The sequence below is a fragment of the Halichoeres trimaculatus genome, unplaced genomic scaffold (assembly GCF_033239565.1).
Source record: "Halichoeres trimaculatus isolate MK-OKI-2021-1 unplaced genomic scaffold, fHalTri1.1 fHalTri1_scaffold_16, whole genome shotgun sequence".
In the NCBI taxonomy this organism is placed as follows: domain Eukaryota; kingdom Metazoa; phylum Chordata; class Actinopteri; order Labriformes; family Labridae; genus Halichoeres; species Halichoeres trimaculatus.
The window spans coordinates 9,699,133-9,717,518 of NW_027437194.1; the positions used below are offsets into that span (position 1 = coordinate 9,699,133).

The following is an 18,386-nucleotide window of genomic DNA, read 5'->3' on the forward strand; positions in this document are numbered from 1 at the left end:
AGGAATCAATCAATCAATCCCTGTAGTGGGCAGCGGTGCAGAGCCGCGCTGAGACATTGAACCTCACGGCCCAGACTGGAGCCAATCACTGTGAAGAAACACTCAGACAGGATTCTGCCCCACAATGCCGAGCCCCTCAATGCAGCTCTAAGAGACCTACTGGAGCTAAAGTACGAGGGAGACAAACACTCTGACTCGACAGCATGACAGGCGTAGCTATCAGAGTCGCATGGCGCGGATTATCACACACACACACTCTCACACACACACATACACGGTGGTTTGTCAGCAGACCTACTTCAGTGGGATTCTGGTATCACAGGCTGATAGACGAGGAGCAAAGCGGAGGCTTACAGCGAGAGCTTTGAGGCAAATGGGAACTGAAATATTAACCTTTTAAAAGGCTTGGCTGCAGACACACTTCATTGTGCCAATCAGCTTTGAGTGAGTTTGACAAGGCAAAGTGTCAGGGCAAAGTGTGTGTGCATGGCTTTGTGTGTGTGTGTGTGTTACACAGACCCAGAATCTGAATTGTCACTCTAATCCCAGACAACCGTATCAAATCTGTCCCTGGATCACAATCCATCATTCACCACAGAGCAAAAAAAAAAAAGATCATTTCAAAGCCGACTGAAAATAAAGATTTATCCTAAAGAGAGGAAACACTTTTCTGCTTCTTCAAAGGATTTAATCTGGAAAATGTGTTTGTGTCTGGATTATCCCTGATCCTCAGGTGAGCCGGAGGTACGCAAATCAAACCAGGGACGACATAAACACTTTGAATCAGTTTGTCAGATGTTGATGTAGATGCTTAAGGGGATATATTAAAGTAGACACAGAAGGGTACCTCAAGACTAATGTTTAAAGGCCCCTAGAAGCGGTCACCGAAGGCTCTTTCCAAGGAAACTCACTGGGTAACAGCCTGAATCAGATACCACAGAGAAATACAAGACAGACACTACAGGGTTTCTTACTACAGACTGCCTTGTTCACACTAAAAGGTACTCAAAACAGAAGCTTAGAGCTGCATTTGGTTAGAACGTAAATGTACTTTATTGCATACTCTTAACTGCACAGGACACAGACAGAAAACCCCATAAACTATCACTTAACTGGAATTTGAGACATGCACTTAGGGGTACCTTGATCCAAAACATACTCTTAAGGATAAATGCACAACACTGGAAACTAAGGGTAAGGAGACAGGCTATATTGAAGAGTTGAAGCAAGCAACTTGGGGTACCTTGAAACAGACACTTGCATTTTGTTTTACTTGGATGGATCAAGAACTAGAGTGCATATTAGAATAGAATAGAATAGAATAGAATAGAATAGAATAGAATAGAATAGAACAGAACAAAATAGAAGAGAATAGAATAGAATAGAACTTTATTGTCGTTGTAACAAGTACAACGAAATTGAAGTCACAGCAGCAATCAAGAAAACAAAAGTAAGAAAGTGTATAGAAAGTGCAAAAAGGTCCATAAGAAAACAGATGATGACAGCTTGTCCATCATTGTCCAGTCAGCCAGCCTCCACCTCCACAGGGTCCAGGACTGAGCTTCTTCAGCAGTCTGTTCAGTCTCTGTCTCCTGGATCCTGCCTGCCCACAGCAGGTGAAGCTCTTCCAACATGCCGTTGGTGTCTGATGTCAGCTTCGTTAGCCATGTCTGTGAATAGCATGATGCTACTCTGCCCTGTGGTATTCCCTCTGTTGCTGGGTTAGCACAGCTAGCTTGTCCATCTTATTGGAGATAGATCTTGCATTCTTAATAACGATGGAGGGAAGAGCAGGTCCATGTCGTCACGTCTTAGCTCACACCTGAAAACCAGCACGTCGTCCTCACCTCCTTCTCCTCACCTTGTGGGAAGACATCGGGCCTTACACCAGTTAGCATTGACATGCTACAGGCTGCAAACAGCTGAGTTCACATGTAAACGATGCGGCCATGGTTACATGTAGGATCTCCAGACAAACACAGGAGAAAAAGTAGTAAAAATATCACTGAGGACACCAAAAGTTTGGTGTCCATGACCAACAAATGAGCCATACAAAGTAATGATCCACTCGAAATGCAAAGATATGGAAAAAGAGATGAAAAAATTACAAGAAACGAACAAAGAAGAGAGACCTGCTGCAAAAGGCAGCCATAGCCAAAAGGGCGGGGCCTAGCAACCTACAGCCTACCTACAATTAATACAAACACTTAAGTACACCTCAAAACAAACAATTAAGTACATCGTACAAGCAGTTTTCTACAGGCACCTTTAAAACAGGTATCTAAGGGTACCTTAACACAGATGAAAAGGGACTTAGAAGAGAGAAAGAGAGGGCATCTTCAAACCCCAGCCTCATTACACCACAGAAGGGGACACTAAAAGCTATCTCATGAAAGATGCTACGTCATTGTTAACTCAGATATTAAAGGGTACCTTAAAACAGCTGCTTTAACGACCTTGAAACAGATGCTACAGGTGACAAGATGAATACATAGAGATATTTTTGCAACAGATGTTAAAGAGGGCCTTGGAAAGGACTCTTCAGGTTGCACTGGAGCAGATGCCACAAGGACGAGGTCTGTATTAACGTACCCTTGTGCAAGAAAGCTTTTTTGTTGCTGAAGTTTTTGTTTGGAAAGTGCCTCAACTTCTCCTTTTCCACAAACATGAAACAAAATTTTGCATTCCTTAAAACCAAAACATAAGGCTTAATTTTCTTTACACTCTCTCTCTCTCTGAGCGCTGCAGCCGTTTCACTTTCAGCGTGTTTATGTGACGGAGCACAAAACATTCAGAAGTCGTTCTGCGAATGCTTTGAATGATAAAGAGCTCGAGTATGGAGAGGGATAAGAGAAGCAAAATGGTTCAGTTTAATTCCAAACACACACACACACACCAACACACACACACACACACAAACACACACTAACGTCATGGCTTAAAACAGACGTACACAAAGTTAAGCTTCAGTTAATTGCTTCCATTGTAGAGAAGTGTCAGCACAGCAGCATCCGTGCAATCCTGCAGCCATCCTAGAGAGGATAATCCCAGATACTGAGGCAGGCACCAACAGCTTGCTCTGAACAGCACACACACACACACACACACACACACACACACACACACACACACACACACACACACACACACACACACACACACACACACACACACACACACACACACACACACACACACACACACACTCAGTCGTGCTTTAAACAGCCGCGGTGGGTCACAGAGGTCTGGGAGGACCTGCTGAGGTGGAGACATCAGCGGCAGAACGACCTGCTCCTGCTCCACACGTTCTCCTTTGATGTCAACACACAGAGGAAGGTTACAGCCAAGTCCTCCACCTCTCTCTCACACACACACACACACACACAAACGCACAGAAACACAGCTTTGAATAATTCACCGGGATGTTGTCCTCTCTGGTCGGTTTGACCATATGTCAGAGCGTGCAAGAGACCAAGAAGCCGCAGCTCACACTTCTGCTCCTAATGAGAGCGCAGGCTAATTGAGATGGCAGATCATGCATCATCTACACCGGACCAACAAGCAAAAACACTAACACACACTCACACACCGTTTGCAAATTTAACACAATATAGACAAAGCAGATAAGGACGTCTTAACGCAACAAGAACTCCCCCAAGATCTTTAATGTGGTATAAATCATATTGAGTTAAAGCTTTTCTGAGTTTTTTTGCACGTTTTAGCAACTTAACTTTAAACTGCACATGCTTCAAATTAATTGCAGCAGTTATTTAAGCACACACTGCAAGTTTTTAATGATTTAAGACATGCCAGGCAACTAAAGCCTTGCAAATTCTGCTAAGTTCTGTGTTCAGTAACTTCTGCATGTTGTTTCCCTGAAGATTCTGTAAAATTCCAAGTCTAACCCTAACAGAAACACACTTACTTAACTTTAAACTCTAACCCTAATTGTGTCTTCTGCAAAAACAAAACAGCAAACTATAACAAACAAATGACTTCAACTGCATGGAAAACAGGCAACAATATGACTCACAGAAGTTGCATTTACAAGCCTGTTAGCTCCAACAAAACACTAATAATGCTGCATGAATCTGCAATAATCATCCTCGTTAACCTCCTCTTTTTATGGTTTATATCAAATCCAATTAAAGGAGGAAAATGAACAATGCATGAGTCAGCTCACAGTAGCTCTGCCTTTTTTTAACATTTGAAGGCGGGTTTATAAGTAGGGTTGAAAACAAGCAGCAACCTCAGACTTTGATAATGACAGCCAGCTCAGATGTGCTAAAAGCTGCAGTTCTTTGAGCACCACTTGATTTTGATTTTTCACGATGGCTGATTTTTTGTCAACATGTTTGGCGAAGTCATCCTTCGTGTCCCAAAGAGTTTTCAGCAGTTTGGATCCTAGAAAATTTCTCAGGATGCTACAATGTAGTTTACCTCACATACTATTTCCCACAATGCACAGTGCTAATTTTGTTTGTCTCCTGTTTTGTTTTCTTGAGGGTGGCGCTCAGGTTTAGGTAAATTACTGCCCCCTACTGGAATGAATTCACATTACAGATACAGTACAACAACACATACATTAGACACTCGGTGAGACAGAGTGAAGTGATGTGAAAGAAATACAGAAAATTTCATCACTTCTAGTTAATAAAGTGGTGTTTAAAGGTACCATATTATGCAAAAATCACTTTATTAAGTCTTTTAGTGAAATTTGTGGGTCTCTGGCTTTCCTCCCAGCCCACAAAATGTGATATTTAATAACAAAACCTGTACTTATTAGTGCTTGTGAATGTAAAATCCTGACCAAAATCGAGCTGTTTGGATTTTGGGGATTTGCCAACTTCAGCGATTCACTTTTTTGACCAATCAGGAGCAAGTCTGACCTGATTGGTCCACCCGAGCAGATACTCCCGAACCCCCTCCCCGCCCACTCCCCTCCCTGCTGCTGCTCCAGCAGCCATAACTGCCATCACTGCTTTGTTTTTGGCTGTAAACAGCCACATAGTTCCATGCACAAGCTTCCCATCTCGGAAGGAGACGAGACTAAGTGGCTAGAGCTCATTTATCAAGGAAAAGTGCCAGCTACACTCAGTAAAACTGTGCATGTGTGTGCTAGTCACTTCACGGCCGACTACTTTTCCAACTTTGGACAGTACAACAGAGGGCTAGCACATATACTGGTCCTGAATCCAGGCGCATTACCAACCATCCGCCAACAAACCTCGGACCCTGGAAATGTGAGTATTTTAAACGCTGTGTGCTGTGAAGCAGATGTAAGAGCTTTTCCTCAGTGTCCCCCCTGTCTCTGTGTTAGCTTCAGGATGCTAACTTTAGCTGCGGTTAGCCTGTTGTTTTAGCCTGTAATGTTACGGTAAACGAGCTTCGCTGTTTTCTAAACATTGTGCACTCGGAGCTCGTGGCACCGCTCTCTATGACGCAGAAGAGCGGGGCGGTATCAGCGGTGGCTCATTTACATATGAAGGTCACGCCCACTAAATCAGACGATTCTGAACCAAGGGGCTATGAGAGCCTGGAAACAATGCTGTTGTGCTTGATTTATTGGCTTTTTGGACCAAAACATGTCACTACCATTTCATGAAGACATCAATGATCCATATCAAACTGCAGAAAAGGAGCATAATATGGGACCTTTAAGTTCATCAAAGTCTGTATAAACCACTTATTAACTTTTTCCAAACCATATTTGGATTATATAGAAGCATTTTTCTCCCCATCATCTACAAAAAAAAAAGGTCAAACCACTCAAGATTTCATATGATGAATTCCGCTGTAATATAATTTTATGCCTTTCATGACTTGGCAGTTTTAAAACATACCACAACCTGTATGGCTCTTATCTCAGTTGGTTTCTACTAAGGTCCCAAACAAGTCATGGTATTCATGTGTCCCTGACTGAATACAAAATATGCTACACCGCACATTTTACCTGAAAGCTACCTTTACCTCGCTGCTTTATCCAAACTCAAATCATGCTCCTAGAGCTAAATTTGTCTCAAAATAATCTTAAAGCTGCTGCCTTGTTATTCTTCTAAATAAATTCTGAGAGGTTTGTTTTTAAAGCAGACTGTTTGGATCATTAATGAGGTTTTAATGAGAAACTGAGGAGTACCTCTGCACTGAGGAGGGAGCTGATATATGAGGCTTTAATGAACACACAATGCTTCATGGTGCACAGACTGCAACCACTTATTTCTTGCATTACTCTAACGATGTCTCATTATTAACTCTAAAAAACTCAGAACCATGTTTTCAAACACCGTCTCAAGGGTTTCACTTTCATTTTGTTACATATGGTGAAGAAAACAAACATATCCGCGGCTTAAGAGGATAAAGTCTGCAATAGTTACTACTGGCTTCATACTACATCAGATTTTTCCTCTAAACCTGACTCAGTGTTTCTGAAAAAGCCAGCCTCTGATGTTTCAGTGCTTTGTTTTCCTCCGTGATAGTGCAGCATGGGGACGTCCAGCAAAATTAGAAGTATAACAAATGTTTCTGACATCCTGTTTGTTAAAATTATGCTTTAAAATCTAACGTTGTTCTGAAACTGACTCAAATCTCAAACAGATGCATATGTCCTCAAATGCACCGAGATATCGTGTGTGTTTTCTAGTTTCTCCTCCTCACAGCTGCAGTCATAGATCAGTGCAGATATCATCTGCGATAACACAGAGTGGACTTCAAGCATAAATAAGACCTTCACAGACTCCGGATGTTAAGTGCTAACAATGCAAAGCACTGTAGACCGCAGGTGTTCACTCCATCAGAACCCAGCATTAGGTCTTCATTAAGGGAACAGTGATCTGTGTAATCATGTTAATCAGGGGCGCGTATTCAGAGGGGCTCTGCTGGAAAGGAAAGGTTAAACCTCACTGAGCCCACCTGTGAGAGACGGAGACAGAGAGACTGATTAAAACAGGGTCACCTCTAACTATCTGTCCTCCTCTCCTCTCCTCTCTTCTCTCTAACTTTCCTCCTTGAGCACATCCATCAAGGACAAAAGCACAAACTCCTCCTCTATGCTTCATAGATGCACTTTTTCACCAACATTACATCACCTCTTTTGAGCGACAAACTCATAAACACACAACTAGCTAAGGTTCTCCTTCACTTTTTTATCAAATAACAAAACCTGGACTTGAAAATCAGCCAAACCTCGGGTCAGATATTTGAAAATATTGGTGGAAAAATGGCGACAATGTGCCTCCAACCTTTTCAGCCTAATCTTTGAATCTTCAGCTTTAAAGATGCTATGAGGAGGATCAGTTTTAATTGCACTGTCTCCACCCACTGTCATAAATTACTTTTAGCTAGGCATGTGTTTGTTTTGGAATTGAATGGAGATCAGATCGAAACTAATTTTCTTTGTTCAAGACAACTTTATACTGGATACAGCGTGCCGAGGTAAGGTATTTATCAGTACAGTTATATGGCGCTAGAGTTTGAAACGTGACATCAAGCAAATGTTGTAGCAACTGGCTATATGTAGCGCTATTGGCAGCCTGGTGCTCTAAGACATGTCCATAACGTGAAACATTAGTAAATCCTGGTTAGCTATGTCCTGCCAGTCATCTACCAAGCAGAGCTAACGTAACCTCACTCTTCATTTTATTCATGGACTCTTCAGTTTGAACAGACCACTGCAGAATAACTGCTGCATGTGGGTTGGAATGAACATCATCACAACCAGCTTAGCTCCTGTGTTACAGATTGATACAGCCCAAGCTAAACGCTAATTAGCCTTAAACTTCGACTTTCTTCTGCTCGTCTGTCCTTTTCTGTCTGACAGGCTCTTGTAGCCACCATTACAACAAAATTAATCACAGAAATCTTTTTCCACAGAGAAAAAACACAGATCTCTGTGTTTTGCCTCTTCTCACTACTAAACTTAGTAAGCTGGCGTGTTCATAGGGACTGGGGCATGCTGTAAATCAATCCGGTCCAGGTCTACCCATCCTGGAAGCTAAAAAGTAGTAGTTTAAAACAACCTGTAACCAGCAATATTGGCGTTGATAATCTCATTTTAAAGTGTGGGTTACGACCAGGCATATATCTAGAAAGGAGACTTTTTCAAGATCACTTTCAAACTCCTTACAGCCTCTTTAAGCTGCAATCAGGGCAGCATTTCATAACAGTGAAAAACAAAGTACAGTCTGGACAAGTCGCCAGCCTGAAACCCTCTTCTGCGTTGATGTGCCTGCTTCACTCTGCAATACTCCTCCGAAACACACGAGGGCAGTGTGGTCTTTCCAGTCCTGCTGGTTTGTGCTCTCTCAAAGTGATTCTGAGCGTAATAAGGAAAATAGAGAGGAGGGGAAGAGGAGAGGTAATGGACAGCAGATGTGCAGTGATTCTGGAAAAGTTGTAAATACAGGAAGCCTGATTCCTAAGTGTACCAATCACAGGTCTTGCAGTGTGCATCATTTTGATGCATATTTACATTTTGAAAGGGGGTGAATAGGCCTTTAGTATGGATATGGGGTTTCGCAGATGTCTGGTGAAAGATACATCAATGATTCCACCAAAAAATAACAACCAGGCTTCACATAAAGAGACATAGAACAATGAATGATATAGTCAATAAATTCAACCAATGAATGATGTAAGTTGACTTTAAGAAAGCAGCTGTATCACAGGCAGAAGGTATGTAGGGTATAGAAGTGAATTGGGATCATGATAGGGTCGTAGCTTTGCGTGATTCTGCCTCTTCTTTCCTCCTCAGCCTCACTTTCCCTCCCTCTTTGTCTCTTTTTTGATGCCAACTCTCAAAACTTCACAGCCTAGGGAGGAAGTGGTTGTATAATCAGGCCGGAGTTACTCAGCCGTAAGAAACAATCTCCTCACTTCCATTTTTCTCTCCCCTCACTCAGGAGTCAGAGGATGGCGGAGCGGGGCGTCTGAAGAGGACAGGAAGGAGGAAGTTAAAGAGGGAAACAGGAGAGCTGATTTGATGAGAGGAGAGTTTATACTTTTAAATAAAGCAGACATGAGTTCACGGCTAACTTTGCAGCGGAGAGCAGGTCGATGACGGAGCTCCGTGTGGCTCTGCAGACTCAAACTGCAGCCGGCTTTCTGCCCAGCTGGAGCTCCACAATCTGCACTCAGCTGTCAAGCTGTCTTTCTGGCAGATTATCACTCTCACCCCGAGAAATTAGAGCACGCAGTGATCCAGCCTATCTTCATACACAGGCATGATCCCCGTATTAAAACACACACACTAACATGGAACACACACACACAATCACAAGGCTGCTCTGTGACATTACATCTCTGCTGGGTGATCTCATTAACCACAGACGCTGGCACAGAGATGAAACCAGTGATGCAGGGTTTGATACGCAGCGTGTGTGTGTGTGTGAGTATGTGTGTGTGACAACAGCAGGTGTGTGTGTACACAGATCGAACCTTTGTGCATGTATGAGGGGAGAGAAACAAGCCACAAGGATTAACAAGAGGACAGAAATCCTGCAGGGAGCTGATTGATGACTTCAAATCAACCTGTTTTCATGTCGTGTGTGTGTGTGTGTGTGTGTCAGTGTCAGTGTCGTGTGTGTATAATGGTTAGAGAAATCCCCACAGAGTGTTGAGGGACATCCAAATGCTCCAGGACTCTAACTGTCAATTGAGAATTTAGGGATGAAACCAAATAGTTGAAGTGATGAAATCTTCTCGAGCAACATGTACAGTAGGCGCTCACATCAGGACACAAGGCTGTGACACACATCCAGACCTCTCTGTGAAGGGACATCAAACTAAAACCTGACGGTTTACCAAAAGCTGCAATCAAAGATCAAACTAAAAATCTTCGATCCTGTCAAAATTAAGGCCCCTGGAAGCCGAGGACGACTTCTCAAACTGATTCTATCTCCACTCACTCAATCCTCCAAAACCTAACAAACACTTTATGAATTCTTCCGTATTAAAGGCGACATGTCATACCTGTTTTCATCCATTTAACACAGCCTTCTGTCGTCTAATGTAGTCTCACTCATAGCCTGTAAAAAAATAGACTTCATCTTGCTCAGCTCTAAGTGAAGTTGCCACAAAAACTGCTCCCCCTGGTGACTGGCTGCAGTATAGGCCAAAGAATGTGGCTCTCCTGACATTCGAGGTGGGCTGTGGTAAAATTTTAACAATAATACACCTCGTACAAATGTCTCTCATGTCCAATTGTTGTGGTGATTTAGAGATATTGTATTCCTTGCCTTGTATTCAAGTCCTCTTTTTTCTAAAAAGTTTCATTTTCATTAGTTATAAGAGGATAAAAATGAGGTTTTACATCATGTTTAATGATGATTGACAGCTGGCGTTCTTGTGTATTTTTTTCGAGGATTGTAAAATATGTTGGGAAATAGAACCAAGAAGAGATTAGACTCTCAAAAGACAAAAAAGATTTTTTTTTTTTTTCACCCGGCTCCACTCAGATTCTCCCAGAATCCTTCACAGTCTCTACTGCACAGACACTGGCTGCACAATGGCTACCAATGGTGGCCCCTGTGACAGGGGTATCGTGGCTCCAAAACCATACAATGGTAAATGGTGGAGCCATGCTCTCCAATCTATATACAGTCTATAGTCTCACCATGTTTCATTTTGACTCTTCAGTAAATCACACCAAGATTACAACCAGCAAAAAGGTCCTAATTTGGGAGGCTGTGTTTTGCTGTGTGTCTCTTTAAATCCAAACAAGCCCCCTCTGGCTCCGCCCACTCAAAAAGCAGGAAATTCCACATTGGAAATTTTACGAATGGGCTGAATCAAGACTGAAAACCCAGACAAGTAGAATTCACAATGTCATGATATGATGTGATTTGTTGAAAGGTGGTAGCAACTGGGTTCCTGTTAAAACCAAACGGTTCAGTGTGGCTCAGTTTGGTTCGTCTCGGTACAGCAAGCACTTTGTTGTGGTTCCACTGACCTATTCCGGGACAGATCCCCAAATAACTGAGACTAACTGTCCCACTTTCTGGGCCTCTTTCGTTAGGGTGCCAGACTAAACCGATCTGATCCCAGAAGGTGGAGCTACAACACTACAGATAGTTGATTGGTCGAAAGAATCAAGACTTACCGTGTGTCAACGGCAGTATTTCTACTAGTGGCACACAGTGTTCTCTGAAACAAAGCTTGATTGAGCCACATGGGAATCACAAAGAAGCCAAATTGTTGGTTGTTGGACGTGTTTCTTTGTCGTTGGGTTGATTAGCGGGGTACACTGTCACATTGCTATGGCTTCAATCTATTGTGTAACTGATGCTGCTATCAGCATCCGGCTTACACGCTGCCTACCACAAGGGGGCACGGTTGGCTGTGGAAACACAGAAAAGATTAGGCTTAATCCAATCTGTATCAAACTGTACTGATCTAAACCTGCTTGGTAGTTTGGTGTAAATGTAGTTTTAGTCATTGGAACAATTTAGCATTGGAACTTTACAGCCCCTCTTTAAACTTTAAAGAGGAGGTGTTTTGAAAGGTGTTTCTATATTCAGATATTAAAGAATTCTAGACTCAGTAAACACTTCAGCTAAATGAGATGTTAGAAAGTCAGCATGTGCGACCTCAGTCTTAGAGAAATAGACACTGAGTACTAGATCCAGCCAACAAATTTGCATGTTTCATCCCTCATCAATGCTGCCAGCTCCCATCAAGTTTTGTGAAAACTGAGCAAGTAGTTTTCAGATAATTCCCACCAAACTGCATTTAAATAACACTCTCCTTTGATGGAATTAAAAACATTGTTAAAAGGTTCTTCAGAACCTGCTAGTGCACTTCCTGTAACATTAGGAGATAAGAGGAGGTTAATTTAAATAACAAAACTCAACCTCTGAGCATGCAGATACCAAAACATCCACAGTCTGAATCCCCAGAAAGACCCCAAACACTGAAATCCCTCATTGGTATGCAGCTTAAATGTTCTGCCATTAAACAAATCCCAGCCTGGTTAAAGCTTTTTTGTGCTGTATGACGTGTAGGGATGGGTACCTTTCACATTTGAAACGATACGGTACCGATGCCAGTACCTGGCATTGGTATTTGTACTAAACAGTCCCGATTCTTGGTACTTTTGTGTATTTATGTGGTAATAAATAATAATTTGTTTACAAATAAAATCTCAACGTTTTTTAATTCAACATATTTATTCATCAATATATATAACCTTGCAATGCTGTCCAGTATGGAAAATTACCTACTCTCCCACTCCCTCACAGTCACAAGGATGTGTTTAGTTACCTAAACATGGTACCTTTTGATTTTAAGTGACTCAGTACTACCGACAGAATTTGGTCAGTAACTGTGAAAGTACCTGATTTGGTACCCATCCCTAATCATGTGTGATCACTTATCCTGTGATTATTCAGCTCTGTGTATGTTGTTCTCCATAATAAAGAGCCCTTATTCCTTTAAATGACAGTAATGTGCAGCCGGAGTGTGTAACCTCGACTTCACCTGCTGTATTATGCTTCCAAACAACGCTCAGTGTTAACACAGGAACATAAAAACAGCATGGAGCTGATTCATTTTAACACACACACAGTCCTTTTATTGTACGTTAGAGCTCAGTAATGCAGCTCTGTGTCTCAGAAATGGAACATGGTCTCAGTGTTGACTCTCAGTATCCAACCAAACCACAATCTTCCCTGAACCATAACCAGGGCAATAAAAGCGCTCACAGAATCACTGAGAAATGCAATTTCTCGAAATCTGTGTCGAGTAATGTGATTCAGCAAACTGACCTTGGATCAGGATCCAATCACATCTCTGCTGAGCATCGTGACACAGCTACTGAAGAGGGACCTCTTAAAACAAACCTTCATCCAGTAATCAGCTCAGTGAATAGCTCAGGGATCACAGAACTTCAAACCAACCGATTAAAAACCATCTCTGTATACGTCAGTCAAAATGTGACACTTTGTTTTCATGAGGCTGTGCAGAAGCTTTATTATGTTTCGCTAATGTTTGCACATTATGGAGCATGTGCAAACAGAATTGTGCAGCATACGCATGCTGTTTGTCACTCTTAGTTGCTTCTGTTTTCTCTTATTGTTTTTCTTCTTTATTAGCAAGTGTGCAGCCATTCAGTTTGTCAAAGCAACATTAGCTTACAGGGACAATGAAGTGTATGGTGGCATACTATAGAAAACGGTGTAGTAGCATGTTATTACAAGGCTTTATATAACATTTAACTACGCTGTATCTCATCTCACACTCCATCAATGTGCATTGTACCAAAGTACATTGTTATGTACTGAGCTATTTCATGTTACAGTGCACTCTAGCTCATCATATCTCGCTGTATTGTATAGCGTTGTGACATTGTGCCGTATATTGTAACATAATGGTGTGGTAATCATACCATTCTGAATTGTACTCTGTCTTTATCTGTTATAATATATCATTTTGAATAGTATCATATTGCATTATATTGTTACATATCACTCTGTACAGTAACCTAATGTAAAGTCCTGCATTCTATTATAATGAATCTCATTGGATTGCATCTGAAAATACCATGGTATAATGTTAAATGTAGCTTAGACAAATAAGGTTTGGTATTCAACATGTGCTTTAAACTTGTTGAAACAATATTTTAGTTTGTTTAATGTGTAGTTTGCATTTCTATTGGTGGCATAGTATTTTATATGATATTTCCACCATTTTTTACAGATTCACTAGGGTGGGAGAAAAAAATGATGTTCCGAAGTATCTGAATTTTTTTTTTTAACAATTTTAGATTATTATTTTATTTTGGAACAAAAATCAATTTCTTTTTTTTAATTTAATCCTTCATTTTAGTCTCAAGCCACGTTTCCACCAAGCAGACTGGTTCGGTTTGTCTCGGTACGGAGCGCATTTTGTGGCGTTTCCACTGATTTATCCCAGCACATCCCCAAATAATCCAGACGAGCTGTCCCACTTTTTGGGATCCTTTCATATGGGTGCCAGACTGAACCGATCCGCTCTCAGGAGGTGGAGCTACAACACCACAGACCGTTGATTGGTTGGTAGAATCGTCACTTTCTGTGCGACGCACAGTCTTCTCTGAAACAAAGCTTGATTGCACTTTGTATCAAAGAGCTACATGCCAATCACAGAGAGGATGAAATGCTGCATGTTTTCCATCAATGCTCTTTATTTACAGTGTTCCTTTCTTCTTCGTTGGAATTATAGGTGGGGTACACTGTGTCGCACTACGATTTAACAGATGTGGCTTTCATCATCCAGCTTACACGCCGCCTACCACAAGAGGGCACAGTTTTGCTGTGGGAACGCAAACAGGATCAGGCTTAACTGTACCAAACCGTGCCAAACCGTACTGAACAGATCTGGACTGCTGGAAATGCAGCTTTGGTCTAGTTTAGCTTATTAACTGGGTTGGGAAAAAGTTAAGATGTCAGATGCCCTGATAAGATCTTAAAAACTGACTCAAGTGACGCGCATTTTTTTGGAAATATGGCTTTTGATATAGTCTGTAGACACCAACATTATTCGACTTTTTCACATGGTCTGGTGTTTGAAGAGCAAACTTAAAATTGCAAAAATCATAAACACTGAAGGTTGGCAATTTGAATAGAATCTACACCCTAAGAATCGTAAAAGATTTGAATCGGGAGAGAAACATATTGTCCCAGCCTTAATGATGGTGTACTGATAAAACAAGTTATGTGTATATAATAAAATATAATATAATAAAATAATCTAATATCTCAAAGTATGTTTACAACATATCATTTATAAACTTGATGATATGGTTTTGTTGTACAGAGTGAGCCAGTTTGCCATTGACCTCATCTTTTGGTCAGTTAGTTTAAAATGATTTTGAATTACATTTTTTACAGTGTAGTAGCCCGATAAAATCATAAAGCAACTTTTTTGTGCAATATCAGATTTTTATGAGAAACATTGGTTATGCCACTTGACATTTATCAGTTTTACCAACTGACCACATCTTTCACCCTATGTTTGTTTCCTAAATTGTATCATACTGTATCAAATCAGGTCAAATCTTCACATACCCTGACGTGATGTAACCTGATGAAATGTAACGTAATACCATATAGCATTGCATCGTCTGGTATCCTGTGATATTTCATTGCATCATTTTGTGTGTCACACTGAATCAAACACCTTATGGAACCATTTTGTAGTGAACACATCTAGTGCAAACATATCCAAATTCTTCCTTCAAACAGCAAATATTGTGCCATGTCTGTAGACAAAAGTCCAAAAGTACATGTCATGTTCATGCACACACAAATATGGCCATCATCTGTCAGGGAGCGCTGCTTCATTTTGATGTCCTCCTGTTGTGTTTCTGGTTTGAAATTGCTTAGTTTGCAGACAGAAAGTCAATGTCCACAGCACGAGATAAGAACTTAATCCAATATCACATGTGATAAGAAGATATAGCCAACTTAACATGATGTTCCAAGCCGAACAAAGACAGACATCAACCTATCAAAGCGTCACGGTTCCTCCATCAAAACATCAGACCCTGATCCAGCCTCAGGACCCATCACGACCTCCTTAATGACAATGTGTCCTAAATTTGTGAAATTCAGGTCTAGACCACCCTACTTCTGCAAGCAAGAAACAAACATCCTTGAGAAAACAAAGATCCATTGCAACAACTTCATAAAGGAACACATCTGCTTTGTTCCTAATCAGCCAGCTCAGAGCCATAATCACACAGCACACACAGGGAAATAAAGGCTGATGCTCTTTGGAAGCGTTCCTCTGCTCTGATTGGTTGAGGCGTCCTTGTTTTCAAGACAGCACCTGCTCTCCGAAGGTATGATACAACAATAAGCTGTGTTGTTAGAAAGGGATTGAAAATTAGGGACTAAACGGGAAATAAATAGTCAAAACATGTAAAAACAGGAGCTGTGGAGGATGTGCACCAGCACTTTCTGCAGGAATCAACATTTTCACAAAGTGTTCTATGATAAAAACTGAGGAGGAGCTTTTACCTCATTAACATGATACCCAATGACATGTTTGACCTCTGGGTTTGACCCTGCCTCATTTTCTTTAACAGTGGTCACATTTTCAAAGCAAAGCAGCTGATAAATCCTCACCCATCGTGACTCTCCTGATCAGAAAGGAGAGCCAGCTCAGAGACAAACAGAGGCACCATTAAAGGAGTCATTATGAAAGACAACACGCCTCTTTCACGTCCTCATTCTGCCTGCACGTTTCAGACATTAACTTTGCACTCCTCACTTTCTGCTGTGAAGGAATCCCTCACTCCGCGCGTGAGAAAACAATAACTGCAGAGCTTGTTGACAGGTCATCTCTCTCCCTCTCTCTGCTCCTGATCCGGGCTCCCACGCACATGAGTGGGCTCCGGTCCACATGGACTCTCTCTGGATGCCAGTGCAGCTTTTTGGCAAACTGGTTGGAGAGCAAATAGCCCGCAAGAACGTTTATTTCAGGACTTGAACGGCTGCAACAGACTCCCTGCCTCTCCTCTCTCCTCCCACGACGCCTCCAAACAAACAGGGATGCCCAGAAAGAAAGAAAGATTTTTGTTTTGATGTGCTGTCACTGTTCTGAGAGATTCAGCCCATGAGCAGAGTGTAAAGAAGCACACATGAAGAGGAAACAGCTCGTACCTCCTGCTGAGGCGCAGCTCCACAGCAGCCCGATCCACAGACCCGCGCACAAGGTGATGCGGAGACGGTACCGGAGCGAGCAGGCGGCCGGCGGCATGGCGACACGAGCCGGTCCACGGGAGAGGAGAGGAAGGGTGTGTGGATGCGTGTGTGTTCAATTAGGTCTGGATGATCAGCGGCGAGTCGTACAGGTAGAACCGGTACGGTACGGTACGTGGTCCGGAATAGAGAGCGCCGACGGTCCGCGTGTCAGCGCAGCATCCTCCTGACTGCGAGCAGCGCCTCCTGCTTTCTGCCTCTGATCTGTCCTCCTTTTCTCCTCCGCGGATTCTCTCTCTCTCTCTTCCTCTCCCACACACACCAACACACAGGCGCGCGCACACACACACCTGACCTTAATGATAATGAAAGTTTCGCAGAGACACAGTGTGTTTATGTGTCAGGGTGACTGTTGTGGGCTGCAGCATGATCAGGACACACTTACATAAGATACACAGAGAGAACACTGTCCCACAGTGTGTGTGTGTGTGTGTGTGTGTGTGTGTGTGTGTGTGTGTGTGTGTGTGTGTGTGTGTGGTGTGTGTGTGTGTGTGTGTGTGTGTGTGTGTGTGTGTGTGTGTGTGTGTGTGTGTGTGTGTGTGTGTGTGCTGGTGGAGAGTTGACTTACAGCCCTCTCATCCCGAGCTTGTAATCTGTGTAAGTAGCTGTATTTCACCGCAGCAATCTGAAGCAATCCTGAGGATTTAAAGTCTCACCAACACTCTGTAGGCTGATAAATGCTGACTGCTGATATTCACTGGACTTCATGTTTAATTTCATGTCATTATCACATTAACAGACAGGATATGAGCTTTAACAAAAACTGACAAAGAGAGATTAAGAACTAAAAAAAAAAACTAGGCTTCATGAAGAAATTATTAAAGCTGCAACTTTTTATTTTTTCGTAATTAGCTTATCTTAAGTAAAAGAAAAAATAAAGAGAAAATTCTGGCATTTTGTCTGTTTTATCTCCAAGGATTTTTTCATAGTAAGCTATAACAGTAGCAGCAAAAGATTGTGGTTAAAATATATAAATATATACTACCTTAAACTGATATACAGTTGTTACTGTAAAATTTACATCAACTTTTTTACAGTGTGGCTATTTTACACCAGCAGGAGGCAGCACATGATGCCATGCTTTACATCCTGACCTTGTTTGTAGTTGTTGTAGCAGAGAGTAAACTTTAATTAATGCTAAAGGAAAACGTAACATTTTCAGAATCGGATGTGGATCACCCACCTGTGACCCATTTCCCTCTCTCCACAGTCAACACTTACAAATAAGATGAGCGCTGTTTTTGTCACAAAATACCCGTATGTCAGTAGTTAAAAGGTGCTTAATACTAATAATGTTGCATAATATTTGGGCTTTGCAAAGCCAGCAGCCTGCCTGGATACTGTAGGCTATAAATCCCTTCAAGACCAATATGTCAGTTTGAAGCCCAACGAGACCGAGAGACCTGAGACCAAAGACCAAAGATTGTCAAGGTCATGACAAAACCCAGATCACGTAAAAGTGGTCTTGAGACCAAGATCTGTCTTGTGAACTGCAAGCTTAGTCGCCTTTCTTTTTCATGTGGAGTTAATGTTGGTTGGCAAACCATCACTTGTGTGTTATTGCCAATGACTGGGTTAAAGTGTGGAGAATAAGTTTGTTAGACATCAAGTTAGACATCCCAATGCTGCTATGGTGAAGAGATCTTCAAG

General features: G+C 41.9%; 1 protein-coding gene across 4 annotated transcripts in view; it reads right to left on the reverse strand.

Annotated features, from left to right (window-relative positions):
* Positions 1–16,982, reverse strand: part of sez6l (seizure related 6 homolog (mouse)-like) — a 73,975-nt gene extending 56,993 nt beyond the window's left edge. For all 4 annotated transcript variants that reach the window (XM_074690068.1, XM_074690067.1, XM_074690066.1 and 1 more), the window contains exon 1: positions 16,638–16,982. In XM_074690068.1, the coding sequence (XP_074546169.1) occupies positions 16,638–16,734 (97 nt within the window). In that variant the 5' untranslated portion in view covers positions 16,735–16,982. The remainder of the gene's footprint in view (positions 1–16,637) is intronic.
* Positions 16,983–18,386: the final 1,404 nt, after the last annotated feature.